At 41.5% G+C, this 16,048-nt stretch overlaps 1 protein-coding gene across 1 annotated transcript in view; it reads left to right on the top strand.

Moving 5' to 3' along the window:
* The first annotated feature begins 952 nt into the window (after positions 1-952).
* cers3a (ceramide synthase 3a) overlaps positions 953-16,048 on the top strand; it is a 36,015-nt gene continuing 20,919 nt past the window's right edge. Inside the window, exons 1-2 of the mRNA XM_034680628.1 lie at positions 953-1,067; positions 14,166-14,366. Coding sequence (XP_034536519.1) covers positions 14,194-14,366 — 173 coding nt within the window. The 5' untranslated portion in view covers positions 953-1,067; positions 14,166-14,193. The remainder of the gene's footprint in view (positions 1,068-14,165; positions 14,367-16,048) is intronic.

The following is a 16,048-nucleotide window of genomic DNA, read 5'->3' as shown; positions in this document are numbered from 1 at the left end:
TTCTTCAAGCAAAGGGAATGAATAGAACTCCAGTAGCTGAGGTCACGCCATCCCCAGCGTACCAAATCACAACACAAGTACAGCACGCCACGAGGGTCAAAATAGCCCGACAGTCTGCAGAAATGGGTGAAAGTATGAAAACAAAACCTCACATGCAATACAAAATTTTCCATAGGCCACTGGCGGGTGTGTGTTTTTGTTTTACACGCCAAACATTTTTTTGTACCCGCCATTGGCGCTGGGCGTGTGTTAATTTAACGCCCTGACTGTCAGTGTCCATTTTTGGTGAGTCTCTGGTGTCATGTCACAATCTTATTTCAGGGGTTCATACTGACCTTTGACCACCCAGTTAGAATCAGTTTTCCTGGACTCTAAGGTAGCATTTGAGCCGAATTTGAGGAATCCTGGGGTCCCTGATATTTTGTGCTCAGTAGAATGAGAGGGGACTCCTGGAAGTGTGAAATAATAACTCTCTGATAAACAGACAGCTGAACTGGTATAAGTTTGAAAAAGGAAAGGTGACATGTAAGGGCATAGAACAGGAGACTTTCAATCTGATGTGAAACTCAGTATCTGTATTTTTATATGTCCACCTCTTTAATTCTAATAGTTTATATAGTACAAATAAATACATTGTTTTTTGTGAAGGCCTTTTTTGTTGTCCGAGTTTCTCTGGTAACTCTTTGTCTCTGGAGGGTTTGTTTTGTGGGAGAACCTGATTTTATACTTTTTCAGCTACACAATACAAACATGGTTATTAGATCCCTGCAGGGCAGTGCTTGTGTGTGTATGTGTGTGTATATATATATGTGTGTGTGTTGTGGCAATCCGCTAACCGACCTCCACTTCCTGGAGGGGAGAAAAAAAAGCTTCCCAGGTAATTGTACCTGTGCTGGGTGTGACACCAAAGAATGTCAAACACAGAGCAAGTGAAACACAGGGCGGCTGCTGGCTGTAGTGTTGTAGAGGATTTTATCATCCGTGTTGATTCCTCACAGCAAACAGAGCAGAGAGCCGGAGAGGACGCAGCCTGCACCTGCTCTGTCTGACAGCACTGACAGGTAAAGGTGAGTCTTTGTTTTCTGTGACCTTGGTGTGCTGGAACAATGCTCTGCTTGAATGTGAGTGAAGTGTTCTCCTCTCTGTGGTGTGAGTGTACCTAATGTGCTGAAGTTGGGAGTTTGATCCGAGGGGATCCTGCTGTTTGTGGAGTTTGCTCTCAGCTCGCTCTGTCACGGCTCAGTCAGGATGAATAGAGTCAGTGTTCTCACAGAGATCAACACAAAGACACAGAGATCAGAGTGTCCTATTTAAAAAAGAGGGTTCAGCTTGAGACTAGTCGTTGTGGTTGAGGATGTTTTCAGTATGAAGCACCTGTATGAATGCTAGGTCACCTTATTGAGTACCCGCAGTTAAGAAAAGGTGGAACAGCAAGTACTTTGAGGACAAATGTCCTATGGTGTCACATCAGGCTCTAAACAAACATCTAATAACAGGAACATGATGAGCCGTATTGTGTTTATGTGAAGCCTGAGGTCATGGAAAAAAGCTGCTTTTAAATGTGATTCAGAGGTTTTCATGCTCTATCATAATTCCATTTATCTTGTTTTCATTTGAGAGGGAAATAATTAACCATCATTCTTTTTCTGCACCCTTTCAAACTTTGTAGAAGTGTCCAAAACAGCTTACTGTTAGTGTTATGATAGAGCAGAGAAGTCAGGTTAGTTGTGGGATCAACATGCAGGCTGAAGCTGCTTTGTCAGGCATATTACTGAGGGAATGCTCAGTGGGTCACAGTGTAAAAAACGGACACCTACAGCTGACTGTGTCACCATAACAGAGGTTATAACACAGAGCCTGAGTTTATTGATACCACAGGCTGAAAACATCCACTGTAAGTTTAACCACAGCTAAACACATCAAACTTCTGACTGCTATTAGTCAACAGAGTACAGAAGGGAAGTAAGCATTCAACTCTTAAACTCTATTTTGAAGTCTGATCCACTTTCTCCCTCATGTCTATGACCTCTGATAAAGTAGGAACAAATCAGCTAACATAATGTGCTTTTTGAAATTTCATGCAAACAAAACACTGAAAGCAAATTTTACAATGTGGAAAAAGCATGAGCTGGACAATTTCCAGACTGAGTGAATCATCATACCATGAGCCATTTGACTCTTCTCATTCAAAACAATGTCAGCGGTTAATATTTGCATCAACAGAGTTTTTAACTCACAACCTTTGCTGGTGTATGGGGTAAATTAACATTTGGTGGAGGTTTAACCCTACCTAGTTAACCAGAGGAAGCTAGGCAAAGCCACAGTGGAAAGTTCACCCAAGGAATCATTTAGATTTAAAAATATCACTGAGGTACCCAGGTGTTTTACTAAGAAGTGCGAGACGGGGTCCAGGTTGAGAAGGAATGAAGATACTTACCACAAATACAGGGACATACTGGAAAGAGAAACCTGAGGCGGAGATGAGGCTTACTATTGGTGAGATCCGAGGCAAAAATGGATGACATCACAGTAATACACACATAACCCACTATGGTGAAGAAAATCCACCAGGTCAGGCCACGTCTGCTGGCAGCCTGGAAGAAGACGAGTGCTTCATGCTCGTGAGTCAGTGATGGTGACCGGCAGCAACCCACGAAGCATTCACACCAAGCCAGGGATCCACAATCAAGCATCTGCATCTGGTGGAAACAAGAGTGGAAATAATGCGGCGGGAAGTGGGTTGACCTGCCAACCAAAGAGCAAGAGGACACAGGAAAGGAACAGCCTCCCTTTATTGAATGCCCTATAATACAGGGATGGGCTGAAAGCAAGGTGACACATACTTGCCTGCATGAATGGAAATGCATGAAGCAGGAATACTGTATTTCATCCTGGGACACCAACAACTGTACATTCTGTTCATGCTGAGATACCCAGACAGATGTGAGAAGGTTTACATCTAGGGGATAATGTATAGCGAGCGAGTGGTTGTGCAAACTAGAGTCCTGCAGGGTGAGCAGGGCCCCGACATGAAGCAGAGAGGTCCTGCTCACCCTGTTGGGATCCCTCCTCTATAACCAGCAGGTCACTTTACATTATCCTGCTTATCAACCGGCTACTGACCAAACAAGTAGACACAAAATATTCCTGTTTTAAAATATGCAGTTGTTGCAATGTCTCAGCTTTCAACAGTGCTGCTTTTGTCACTACCACTTGTGGTTGAAGTGACTTTGTAGAGATCAGCAGCTTAAAGATGCCCTCACCACCTCTGCTGCCAGGATGTTGCTCCACAGAGATGGTTGGGATCCAGTAGCTCCTCAGGCTGCTCTCACATCTGTGCCTGAGAACTGTCAATATTTCCCCACTCTCAACACCAGCCTGAGACAGACACTTATGTTTTTGCCACAGTGTCAACAGGCAGAGGCAGAATGTGAAAGACTACTTTCTGTGGATTACATTAATATGAAGTGTGTGATCAGGTTGTCTCAAGTATTGCTTTTGTTGATGAGGATTAATCATTGTTGGTATGGGGTTTTGATCAATTGGATACATTCAATTATATTCTGTTATGTCGTGTTAAGCTCCATTCTATTCTAGCGTTTGTTTGCCACAGTGTCAACAGGCTGAGGGGAAATTTTGGAGGATTGATTTGATATGATGTGTGTGATCAGGTCGTCACTGGTGTTGCTTTTGTTGTTGACAATTAAAGCTGGGGTCGGTAATCAGATTTAGATCCACTTTTTGTTATACTGGTTAAAATGATCTTTATGTCCTGATGGTAATCAATACATAATGTGTTCTTTAAAAAAGAGGTGAAAAAAGCTGCTATCTACAGCCGGAGTAAACCTGGGAAAACACCAACCAATCCCTGCCATCAGGAGCCAAATGATGAAACCAATCAAATCCTGTCCTGCCGCTCTGCCCGCCTCCTGCACGTACATTTCCCCGGTGTTCACTCCCCGTCTCCTGCCTCTATTTCCCCTGCCTCTATTTACTGCCCGTCTCGCTGGACCTCGGGCCTGTCCCCTCTGACCCGATGAGGTGCTTTGTTCAGGACTGTAGTCTGGATCAAAAGAATTAATGACATTTAGTAAGTCCTACAGAAAATGTAAATGTTTTTTATTATAGCTTTTCTCCTGATACTGTGTCACCGGTACAACTGGATAATGCTAGCATGACAGTAGTGAGTGCTAACAGCAGCCATGTTTGTTTGTGTTTTTAACTTTCACTATGAGAATGTTTTGGTGTTTTCTTACCGCTGAGTGAGACATGAGTTGATGTAGTGTAAAACACAAACCATGTGCTGAGGACCGGTTTTGAATCAGGCACCATCATATGGTCGTGAATCAGCGGCGCTCGTGCATGTGAGGGGGGGCGTCGTTTTGGAGGAGTTCTTTTTTCGAGGAGCTTTTTTTTTTTTTTTATCTCTGAAAGCAGATTCAAGAAAGTTAAAGGTGACATATCACGCTTTTTTCATCAATATATATTGGTCTAAGAGGTCCCCAAAACATGTCTTTAAAGTTTATGCTCAAAAAAACACTTTGAAATCAGATTTTGGTCTGCCTGAAAATCCCTCTTCTTCAGTCCTCCTCAGAACAGTCTGTTTTCCCTCTGACCACGCCCCCTCAGGAAGTGGATGTGCCTCGGCTCTCCAGCACGTTGATCTAATGTTTACATGTTGGCTGAATATACACGGCTGCTCAGAGATCACGTTACTTCAACCCTCTGAATCTGATCCAGAATCTGATCCTGAAGGAGAGGCGCCTGTAGCAGGACCTTTCTGAACGATTGGTCATAGATTTAGTGTTTCTTGTTGTTTTATTTATCAGTATGTAGACGTGTGTCTTGACACACAGCTACAGCTACAGCTACAGCTATGAACATATAGCTATGTGGCTATGCTAATTAGCGCTAGCACTTATCCATGACAAATAAAAATCATCCACTAGATCTTCAAATCTGCAGACGTGGGGAGTAAAACCGACCTTTGTGTTTATTAAGACAGCCTACAACTAGCATGCCTCCCTCCTAAGCTCCTTGTTAGCACACATTTGTGCAGGTAATGAAAAACAGAGGGGGTATTCAGTATTATTTTATACAGTCTATGGGCTGAACAAGCTCCGAGCTCTGACTCCGTGACAGACCGGATATTGTTGTGACGTAACAAAAACACGGAAGTCTGAAACGGCTGGTTTCACACACATTTACAGAAAGGTGGAGAAATCAGAACAGGGGCAGAATGGATTCTTTTCATTCTCGGGGGGTTTGTAGACATGCCAGGGAAACATATTTCAGGTAGAGAACCATTAAAAAGTCCATTTTGCATGATATGTCACCTTTAAGGCAGGTAAAAACTTTATGACTGCATGATCTGTCATTTCTTTTTTAATTTGTGATCACAGCTCAGCCTTTGGTAAACAACACTTCCTCACAGTCTTAGTCATGAGTCGTGTCAGATGGCTTGTTCCTGCACAGTGAACTGTGTGCAGCTCCCTTTGTGTTCAGAGAGCATGGAGAAAGTTAAACTTGCGGTGAGACAACCTGAAACCTTTCAGTGTTGTTAATGACACTGAGCCATGGTGCTCTTCAGCTTCTTGTGGCCAAATGAGAAAAAACTGTGACTGAAAAAACCCACAGCAGCTGACTGATTATATTTGATATTTATTATATACTTTCACTTGTTGAGTTCAGATGAAATGTTTGCTGTAAAGTAAGTGGTGAAAGTATCATGAGGGCCCTCACCATATCAATATCTAATTTAAAGAATCTGATCACACCAGTAAATAAAATAAATGCCTGATTGATAAAATACAGATATGACTTCTCTCATTCACTTTTGAACACACATCTCTGAATGTGTCTGTTATGAGACTCACTACATCACAGTGATCAGATATACTGAATAGTTTCTAGCTTGACTGACCTAAAAGTGTTGTTCTACATGCTCCCCTTAGGTCAGATAATAAGAAACAACAAAATAAAATACCATAGCTATGCAGATGACACACACATTTATATCACCATATCACCAGGGGACTATAGTCCCATACAAACACTGAGTAAATGCATTGAACAAATCAATGACTGGACGAGACAGAACTTTCTTCAGTTAAACAAAGAAAAAACTGAAATGATTGTTTTTGGAGGAAGAAAGGTTAAAGGTTACTGCTCAGCTCCAATCTGCACAGATGAAATGTTCAAACCAAGCCAGAAACCTTGGTGTAGTCATAGACTCAGACCTTAATTTCAGCAGCCACATTAAGACAATTACAAAGTCCGCCTACTATCACCTTAAGAATATATCAAGGATTAAAGGACTCATGTCTCAGCAGGATGCAGAAAAACTCGTCCATGCATTTATCTTTAGCAGACTAGACTACTGTAACGGGGTCTTTACAGGACTCCCTAAAAAGTCCATCAGACGGCTGCAGCTCATACAGAATGCTGCTGCTCGAGTCCTAACAAGGACCAAAAAAGTAGACCACATTACTCCAGTTCTTAGATCTCTACACTGGCTTCCTGTCTGTCAGAGAATAGACTTTAAAATCCTGCTGATGGTTTATAAAGACCTGAATGGTTTAGGCCCAAAATACATTGCTGATCTGCCACTACTTTATGAACCACCTCGACCTCTGAGGTCATCAGGTACTGGTCTGCTTTCAGTCCCAAGAGTCAGAATGAAACATGGTGAAGCAGCGTTTAGTCATTATGAACCACATATCTGGAACACACTCCCTGAAAGCTGTAGGTCTGCTCCAACTCTCACCTCTTTCAATCAAAGACTAAGACTTCTGTATTTACCACTGCCTTCATATCTTAGCTCATTTTAACTCACTTTAAATTTTAAATTTACTTTAATATATTTCTAATTCTCCTTTTCTTTTATGTTTTATTATATCTGTCATTTTAATTGTGCTGTCTGAATGTCTCCAATGCTTTTAATGTTTTAATGTAAAGCACATTGAGTTTCCCTCGTGTCTGAAATGCGCTATACAAATAAAGCTGCCTTGCCAAAAGAAAAAAAACTCTCTGTACAATTCAGAGTTACAGTTTTTATGTTTTCATAAGAGCTACATAATTAAAAAGAATTATCTAACATCATCAGTACAACTACTTTTATTATTAACATGATATTGTCTTAAAGGTGACATATCACGCTTTTTTCATCAATATATATTGGTCTAAGAGGTCCCCAAAACATGTCTTTAAAGTTTGTGCTCAAAAAAACACTTTGAAATCAGATTTTGGTCTGCCTGAAAAGCCCTCTTCTTCAGTCCTCCTCAGAACAGTCTGTTTTCCCTCTGACCACGCCCCCTCAGGAAGTGGGTGTGGCCTCAGCTGTCCAGCACGTTGATCTAATGTTTACATGTTGGCTGAATATACACGGCTGCTCAGAGATCACGTTACTTCAACCCTCTGAATCTGATCCAGAATCTGATCCTGACGGAGAGGTGCCTGTAGCAGGACCTTTCTGAACGATTGGTCACAGATTTAGTGTTTCTTGTTGTTTTATTTATCAGTATGTAGACGTGTGTCTTGGTACACAGCGACGAACATGTAGCTATGTGGCTATGCTAACTAGCGCTAGCACATATCCATGATAAATAAAAATCATCCACTAGATCTTCAAATCTGCAGATGTGGGGAGTAAAACCGACCTCTGCCAGAAAGGCAGCAGGACCTTTCTGAACCATTGGTCACAGATTTAGTGTTTCTTGTTGTTTTGTTTGTCAGTATGTCGACGTGTGTCTTGGTACACAGCTACAGCTACGACATGTAGCTATGTAGCTATGCTAACTAGCGCTAGCACTTATCCATGATAAATAAAAACCATCCACTAGATCTTCAAATCTGCAGACGTGGGGAGTAAAACCGACCTTTGTGTTTATTAAGACAGCCTACAACTAGCATGCCTCCCTCCTAAGCTCCTTGTTAGCACACATGTGTGCAGGTAATGAAAAACGGAGGAGGGATCCAGTATTATTTTATACAGTCTATGGGCTGAACAAGCTCCGAGCTCTGACTCCGTGACAGACCGGATATTGTTGTGACGTAACAAATCACTGAAGTCTGAAACGGCTGGTTTCACACACATTTACAGAAAGGTGGAGAAATCAGAACAGGGGCAGAATGGATTTTTTTCATTCTCGGGGGGTTTGTAGACAGGGACACATATTTCAGGTAGAGAACCATTAAAAAGTCCATTTTGCATATGTCACCTTTAATATCTTAGAGTTTGTTTCTTCTTCTTTTTGTCTACATACAATTTTTGAGTGCATTTCATCCAAATACTTTTTTAAACTTTCATTGTTGCTCACTCAACCTGACATAAGACATCAAGGCGGAGCTGAGATGGGCTTTTAGCATCCTGGCTAACAGCTTCAAAACGCCCACCTGTTCTGTAGATCAACAACTCCCTGAATACAAATGACTATAGAACTAACCCTTAATGTTATCTAAATGGATGTGCTTAGTTGTCTGTACCAATAAATAAGCTTGATAATCAACACTGTATTTTATATCAGGCTGTACACATTTTAAATTCTGGGCATGTTAAAGGTGACATATCATGCAAAATTGACTTTTTAATGGTTCTCTACCTGAAATATGTTTCCCTGGCATGTCTACAAACCCCCCGAGAATGAAAAAAATCCATTCTGCCCCTGTTCTGATTTCTCCACCTTTCTGTAAATGTGTGCTGAAACGAGCCGTTTCAGACTTCAGTGTTTTTGTTACGTAACAACAATATCCGGTCTGTCACGGAGTCAGAGCTCGGAGCTTGTTCAGCCCATAGACTGTATAAAATAATACTGAATCCCTCCTCCGTTTTTCATTACCTGCACAAATGTGTGCTAACAAGGAGCTTAGGAGGGAGGCATGCTAGTTGTAGGCTGTCTTAATAAACACAAAGGTCGGTTTTACTCCCCACGTCTGCAGATTTGAAGGTCTAGTGGATGATTTTTATTTGTCATTGATAAGTGCTAGCGCTAATTAGCATAGCCACATAGCTACATGTTCATAGCTGTAGCTGTAGCTGTAGCTGTGTACCAAGACACACGTCGACATACTGACAAATAAAACAACAAGTAACACAGAATCTGTGACCAATCCTTCAGAAAAGGTCCCGCTGCCTTTCTGGCAGAGGTCGGTTTTACTCCCCACGTCTGCAGATTTGAAGATCTAGTGGATGATTTTTATTTATCATGGATAAGTGCTAGCGCTAGTTAGCATAGCCACATAGCTACATGTTCGTAGCTGTGTACCAAGACACACGTCGACATACTGATAAATAAAACAACTAGAAACACTAAATCTGTGACCAATCCTTCAGAAAGGTCCTGCTACAGGCGCCTCTCCGTCAGGATCAGATTCTGGATCAGATTCAGAGGGTTGAAGTAACGCGATCTGTGAGCAGCCGTGTATATTCAGTCAACATGTAAACATTAGATCAACGTGCTGGAGAGCCGAGGCACATCCACTTCCTGAGGGGGCGTGGTCAGAGAGAAAACAGAGTGTTCTGAGGAGGACTGAAGAAGAGGACTTTTCAGGCATGCCAAAATCTGATTTCAAAGTGTTTTTTTGAGCATAAACTTTAAAGACATGTTTTGGGGACCTCTTAGACCAATATATATTGATGAAAAAAGCGTGATATGTCCCCTTTAACGTGAGACTTATGGTCCTTTTCCACTTCACAGTTCCAGCCCTACTCTACTCGCCTCTACTCTACTCGGTTTGGGTTTCTTTTCCACCAGCCCGAGTACCGACTCATGGTGGGCGGGTAGCCATAAACACAGCTGCACAACACTGCGTTCACGTCATTTTGAACACAACACAAACACAACAATCACAAACAATGGAGGACATGGAGGCAATGGTGTACTTGCTGCTCGGTCTGTGGCTTTTTTGTCCCAGGCCGAGTGAGAGAGGAAAGCAAAAGAGTACTAACGGGTTTTTGTAAAAATGGCGGGTTTGATTCCTGTGTTGAGCGCATAAGTTGAATGTCACGCTCATGACTCTTCGGTGACGACATTCTCTGACCAATCAGTGGCCGGCAGTCCATCGACGTCACCTTTTAGTATCGGCTCAGCTCGCTTGGAACCAGAGCAGAGCAGGTATGGAAAGCTGGTGTCAGACACGAGGTACCGCGCCCGTGGAAACACAATACAAACTGAGTAGAGTAGAGTCGAGTCAAGTCGAGTAGAGTAGGGCTAAGACAGGCCGGTGGAAAAGGGCCATTAGCGCCTCAAGTGGACACTTCAGGAACTGCATTTTTTCGCACAGCGATTACAGTTTGTACAATACACAAGAATAATTGAATACTTACCAACATTCACAGATTATCTTTAGATACACATGCTAAAGGACAGTGTTGTGATTAGATGTGGAGCCGATTTCTCCTGGTTTTAAAAAAACAATTAGTGTTCAGGTAACAAGAAGGCATTCATCACTACTGCAGTAGTTCTGAACACAGAATATTTTGCTGTATACACCTGTCTATCCTCACCTGTATAGCATAGAGCCTCCATGCTGCTTTGAGCCCTGAGTTTGAAGCAGCTTAAAACTGGAGGAAGTGTACAGTGTTCTTTGTCTGATCACAATAAGAAGTGTTTTTTTTTTACTGCAGGTTTACAGATAACTGGACAGACTTCTTCTTCTCATTTCTGCATTCTCATGGATTCAGGTTGACAAAATAAGATAACAACACATGATAGACTGCATTTTTGTCATTTTTCAAGTTGTGCCACCCTCCTACACAAGAAGCAACAAGATAGTGGTTTTTTTTTTTTAGTTCATAGTGGAAAATGCCAAATGCAGTTATCTGTCACTGCTCATGTTGGAAACAGATAAAGGACCTCACAGTGTGGCGGAAATGTACGATTAATCTGGAGTTTGTTTACATATGATCTATATGTATATATTCTAGTCTTGACATGGTTCTCAACCAAATTAACACACGCCAAGCGCTAATGACGGGTATTAAATGTGTTTGGCATGTAACACAAAAGCACGCACCTGCCAGTGGCCGATGGGAAATTTTGTGTTGCATGTGAGGTTTTGTTTTCATACTTTCGCCCATTTCTGCTGACTGTCAGGTTATCATGACCTTCGTGGCGCGCTGTACTTGTGTTGTGATTTGGTACATTGGGGATGGCGTGACGTCAGCTACTGGAGTTCTATTCATTCCCTTAAACAAAAAAGGATAAACAAAGAGGCAGGAGACGACCAAGTTAAAGACGTTCCTGTTAAAGCTGTGAGACAGACATTTGGCTCACTCAGTCAATGTGAAAGGTTGCACTTTTGATTATTTCTAATACATGATGATGCAGCAGTCACCTTGAAATGAAGTATGACCTAATAAAATAGCAATAATCTAATTTTATCTGTATTCTTAAAGTGATGCTTAAGTTTGATTTTCATGATAAAAACGTATGGTAATTATTTTTAATCAAATAAGGCATGAATTTTTTTATTTGGCCGCTGAAAACATTTCTGTCCAGTACATTTTTGGAGGTCACTAGCCGATGGCAGATGATGTAAAATGTTAATTTTATGCTCTGGTCACGTCTCCATGTGTTTATTTTACCGTCCTGTAAATTTTGTTGGAACTGTTTGTTTGTCTTTCCTGTTCAGGAGGTGATTTTCATTTGAATCCATGCCATTAGCTAGCTCAGTATGCACACACACACATACACACAAACACACACACACACACACGCACGCACGCATGCACGCACGCACGCATGCACACACGCACACACACACTCACACTGTGTGAAAGTGGTTGTAATGGGTGTGTCTGGTCTGGAGCAGGGCGGGGCTTTGGGTCAATATTTGTTTAGGAAACAGATCTTTGTGTACACTGCAGTAACTGTAGCATGTATGAGTGCAGCCTGCATATATGTGTGAGCCTGTTTTTGTCCTCCATCCTTCAAACAGATCAAATTTACTCCATCTTTTGTAGTCCGTCAGTGTAATGTCACTGTTTATCATTAACTTCAAGGTATTTGAACTTGGACATGAAATGAGAAAGTCTCTGCCTGAAGGAAGACACAGAGCTTCATAGAGAACCATGAATCATGGCTGTATTACACTGTCAGAGTTTCTCCTCAGGCAAACTCAGGTGTTCACAATAGGATTATACAGGTAGCTGTCATGACATGGGACAGAGATTTCAATTCTAAATTGACATTGTTGTTTTTATATGTAGTCTGGCTGGTTACAAAAGGATCCTTCTCTTAAATAAACAGGCTTTTTTTTGAGGGACTCTTTCTGTTGTGTGGTCACTGTGGATCAGTGTTTTACCCCTCAATGATTACCTGCAGTCTTTACAGCCTGTGCCACTGCTGCTGGCTAAAGGCTTTAACTGAAGGGGTTCAAAAATGTTTGGTACCTTTTACTCACTTTGACTGAAAAATGATTAAAAATTGGACCGAGTGCTAAACAACTGTTCACCTTTAGAAAACATTAAAACTGTGTCTATTCATGGTCCTGAACCAAGGTTTCTGTAGTGAATGAAACTAACAGGTTGACAAGTAGTGTGTAAAGATATTTTCAGAAACTGTATTCAAATTTAAAGGCTTTACAAAAAACAGAACTGTATTGTGTGTTTTTAAAACTATCTCAAATGTAACAAAAAGTGAAAATGAAAAGCAAGATTGATGGACGTGTGCCCAGCTCTGGTTATCTCATACTTCTGTTGAGTGTTTTAGTGGGATATTATGTCTATCTTCTTGTTTTTATTAGCTGTGTCTGTTTTCACAAGCAGATGGCAGCACGTGACATCAGGCGTCTGTTTCTGCATCCTGTCTGTGGTGGTTAAATGTGGTCACCTGCGATGCAGACTCATGCACACTTTGCTCTTAATGGCCTTTATCAATCAATCAATCAATCTTTATTTGTATAGCGCCAAATCACAACAAACGTTATCTCAAGACGCTTTTACAAACAGAGCAGGTCTAGACCACTCTATGTCAAATTATGAACAGAGACCCAACACCAAGACAGGATAAGACTCAGTCTGACCCCACCTTAATCCACCATGAGCATTGCACATCGCAGTATTTAGCTAGTTACAGTGGAGAGGACAAACTTCCTTTTAACAGGCAGAAACCTCGAGCAGAACCAGACTCATGTTAGACAGCCATCTGCTGAGACCGAGTTGGGTCTGGAAAGACAGATAGAGGAGAATAAGAGAGAGAGGGAGCGGTGATAGTGATGATATGAGTAGTAGTAGCTGTTGCTGCTGGAGTCCAGCACGTCCTTATCAGCTGGAGTCCAGATCGTCCACAGCAGGAGGACGTCTACGGCAGCTCAGAGGAATCTACGAGACAAGGGAGCTCAGGGACTCCAGAAAGGTCTATGGTTAGTAACTTTAATGGGACAGGAAGAGTTAAAGTAAGTGATGAGGGGGTTGGGGGGAATCGGGTGAGATAGGATCCAAGTGTGTCAGTGTGTCAGTTCCCCCAGCAGTCTAAGCCTATAGCAGCATGACAAAAGCTGGTCCAAGCCTGATCCAGCTCTAACTATAAGCTTTATCAAAAATGAAAGTTTGAAGCCTACTCTTAAAAGTAGAGAGGGTGTCTGCCTCCCGGACCCTGATTGGTAGATGATTCCAAAGTAGAGGGGCCTGATAACTGAAGGTTCTACCTCCCATACTACTTTTAGAGATTTTAGGTACAACTAGCAAGCCTGCATGTTGGGAGCGTAGAGTTCTAGAGGGGTAATAGGGCACTTTGAGCTCTTTAAGATATGAGGGTGTCTGATTTTTAAGGGCTTTGTAGGTTAAAAGAAGTATTTTAAATTCTATTCTATATTTTATTGGGAGCCAGTGAAGAGAAGCTAACACTGGAGAAATGTGATCTTTACAAGATTATCATCTGCAGACTGTTTGTTCCCACATCTACAATTACTTTACATGTGGATTCTTTGTTGTTATTGACTCAAGCATACTGACTGACGCGTCCCTCAGGGTTGCGACACTGTATCTTGTGAAAACATCTTTTGAGCTTCTATGACACAATACTTTTTAAATGAAGTAGGCTGAGCATTTTCAATAAATGAAACATACAAACCGTCACTAAAGGTAATAAAAGAGTTGCAACGTTGCTGCATGAACTGGTCAGCAGTCCCTGTAACCTAACCCCCCCTCCTCCTCTTGTCCTCAGGGCCTGGAGTCTCTGTTAGTGCGCAGCCATGTTTGACACGCTGTATGACTGGTTCTGGTGGGACAGGATCTGGCTGCCTGTGAACCTGACGTGGGCCGACCTGGAGGACAGGGATGGCCGGGTCTACGCCAAAGCCTCACATCTCTACGCCGCTGTCCCCTATGCCTTCGCCTGCCTGCTCATCAGATACTTGTTTGAGAGGTAAGGTCCACACTCAGAGATCACAACCTGACAGCACAACGGGTCACTGGATTTTAAATCTGGTTTTGATACTTTCATTGTCTTGTATTATCACAGGTGATATCATAATTAAGTTTGGTCACAAACCTATACCTGACTGTGTTTGAAATTCATATTCAGGAATCAAACTACGTGGTTATATCAGATCATGAATTAGGGTCAAAATGCTCTGAATCAGGGAACCTGTACTGTCTTTAGTAGTAGTATGGGTCCTCCCTCCGTTTGTTTCCCTTGATATGAGACAGACTCAAACTAATACTGGTGTCTCTGTATCACCTACAACACAACCAGGACCAGAAATAAAAGTAGTTTTCATCTTTGTTTATTTGATATACTGTACATGGCTCAGCCACTCTGACGAACACGGTTCATTCATAGTCATCTTTTATATTTGAACACATTTTTTAAATGGTGTGATATTTCAAGTTTTTATTACACAATACTTTTTTCTCCACCATTTCAGGGCCTTGACCCTGACGAGGAAACACACACACACACACACACACACACACACACACACACACACACACACACACACACACACACACACACACACACACACACACACACACACACACACACACACACACACACACACACACACAGAGACAATGAAATCTGTCGTCTAAAAAAACTACACTGCAAAAACTCAAAATCTTACCAAGTGAAATTGTCTCATTTTCAGTCAACCTGTCTTCTCCCACTTGATTTAAGATACATTTACTTAACAAGTAACATTTGAACAAGATAGAGGGACTTGTTTTAAGACATCTTAAATATCTTGTTCAGTCAATCAATCTTGAAATGATCTTGTTTTGAGTTGTAATTTAGAAGAAACAAGGTTTATTTAACATTTCAGACATTTTTCAAGCTGAGATCTTATTTGTCGAAGACGGATAATCTTGATTTAAGACAAACCCTTTACTTGATTTAAGTAAATGCATTTTATTTGAGAATCTATCAGAGAACAGCTCCATTGATAAAAGAAAGAAAGAAAGAAAGAAAGAAAGAAAGAAAGAAAGAAAGAGAAGTTGTTGTTTTTAAGGATAGGTTACAGTTTTCAGACACTGTTTCTTCTAAATCAGATCAAAATATACATCCTCAAACTACATGCACACAACTGATCAGTTATCTTTTTTTCTTTTTGCCAGTTCTGTTTATTGAGCAAAATTCAATGACATTGTAATTTGCGTTTACATTTTTAAATTTTCCATTTTAACAGAGCTAAGAAAACGACACTCCTAACAGGAGAAACAAGGTGCATACATGTGCATAATTATATGCCTGTAGAGGTCCATAAGTACAGAATCACCTGCACATTTACAATACAAATATACCAGTCCCAGAACTCAAAGAGAAAAATAACCTCTTCCTCCCCAGCCCAGCTCAGCAGCAGAAATGAACGCACACAAATGTGGGAATACAGCAATGTTGAAAGAAAATAAGACACCTCTCAGTTCAGCAGAGTCTGCAGATCTCTGACATGTGAAAGAAAGGGTTGCCATTTGTGAAAGAACTTGTCTGTGTTTCCTCTTAGAGTGTGTTGCGTGACTATCAAAACTAAATTAGTCACAGAGAGGGGAATCCAGGGATCTGTCTGACGCGCTGACTCCAAGGGAGGAAGCATGAAGCTGTTACTGCAA

The sequence above is a fragment of the Notolabrus celidotus genome, chromosome 3, assembly GCF_009762535.1.
Source record: "Notolabrus celidotus isolate fNotCel1 chromosome 3, fNotCel1.pri, whole genome shotgun sequence".
Lineage (NCBI taxonomy): Eukaryota > Metazoa > Chordata > Actinopteri > Labriformes > Labridae > Notolabrus > Notolabrus celidotus.
The sequence above is the reverse complement of the archived record's forward strand: the minus strand, read 5'-3'. Positions and strand labels throughout refer to the sequence as shown.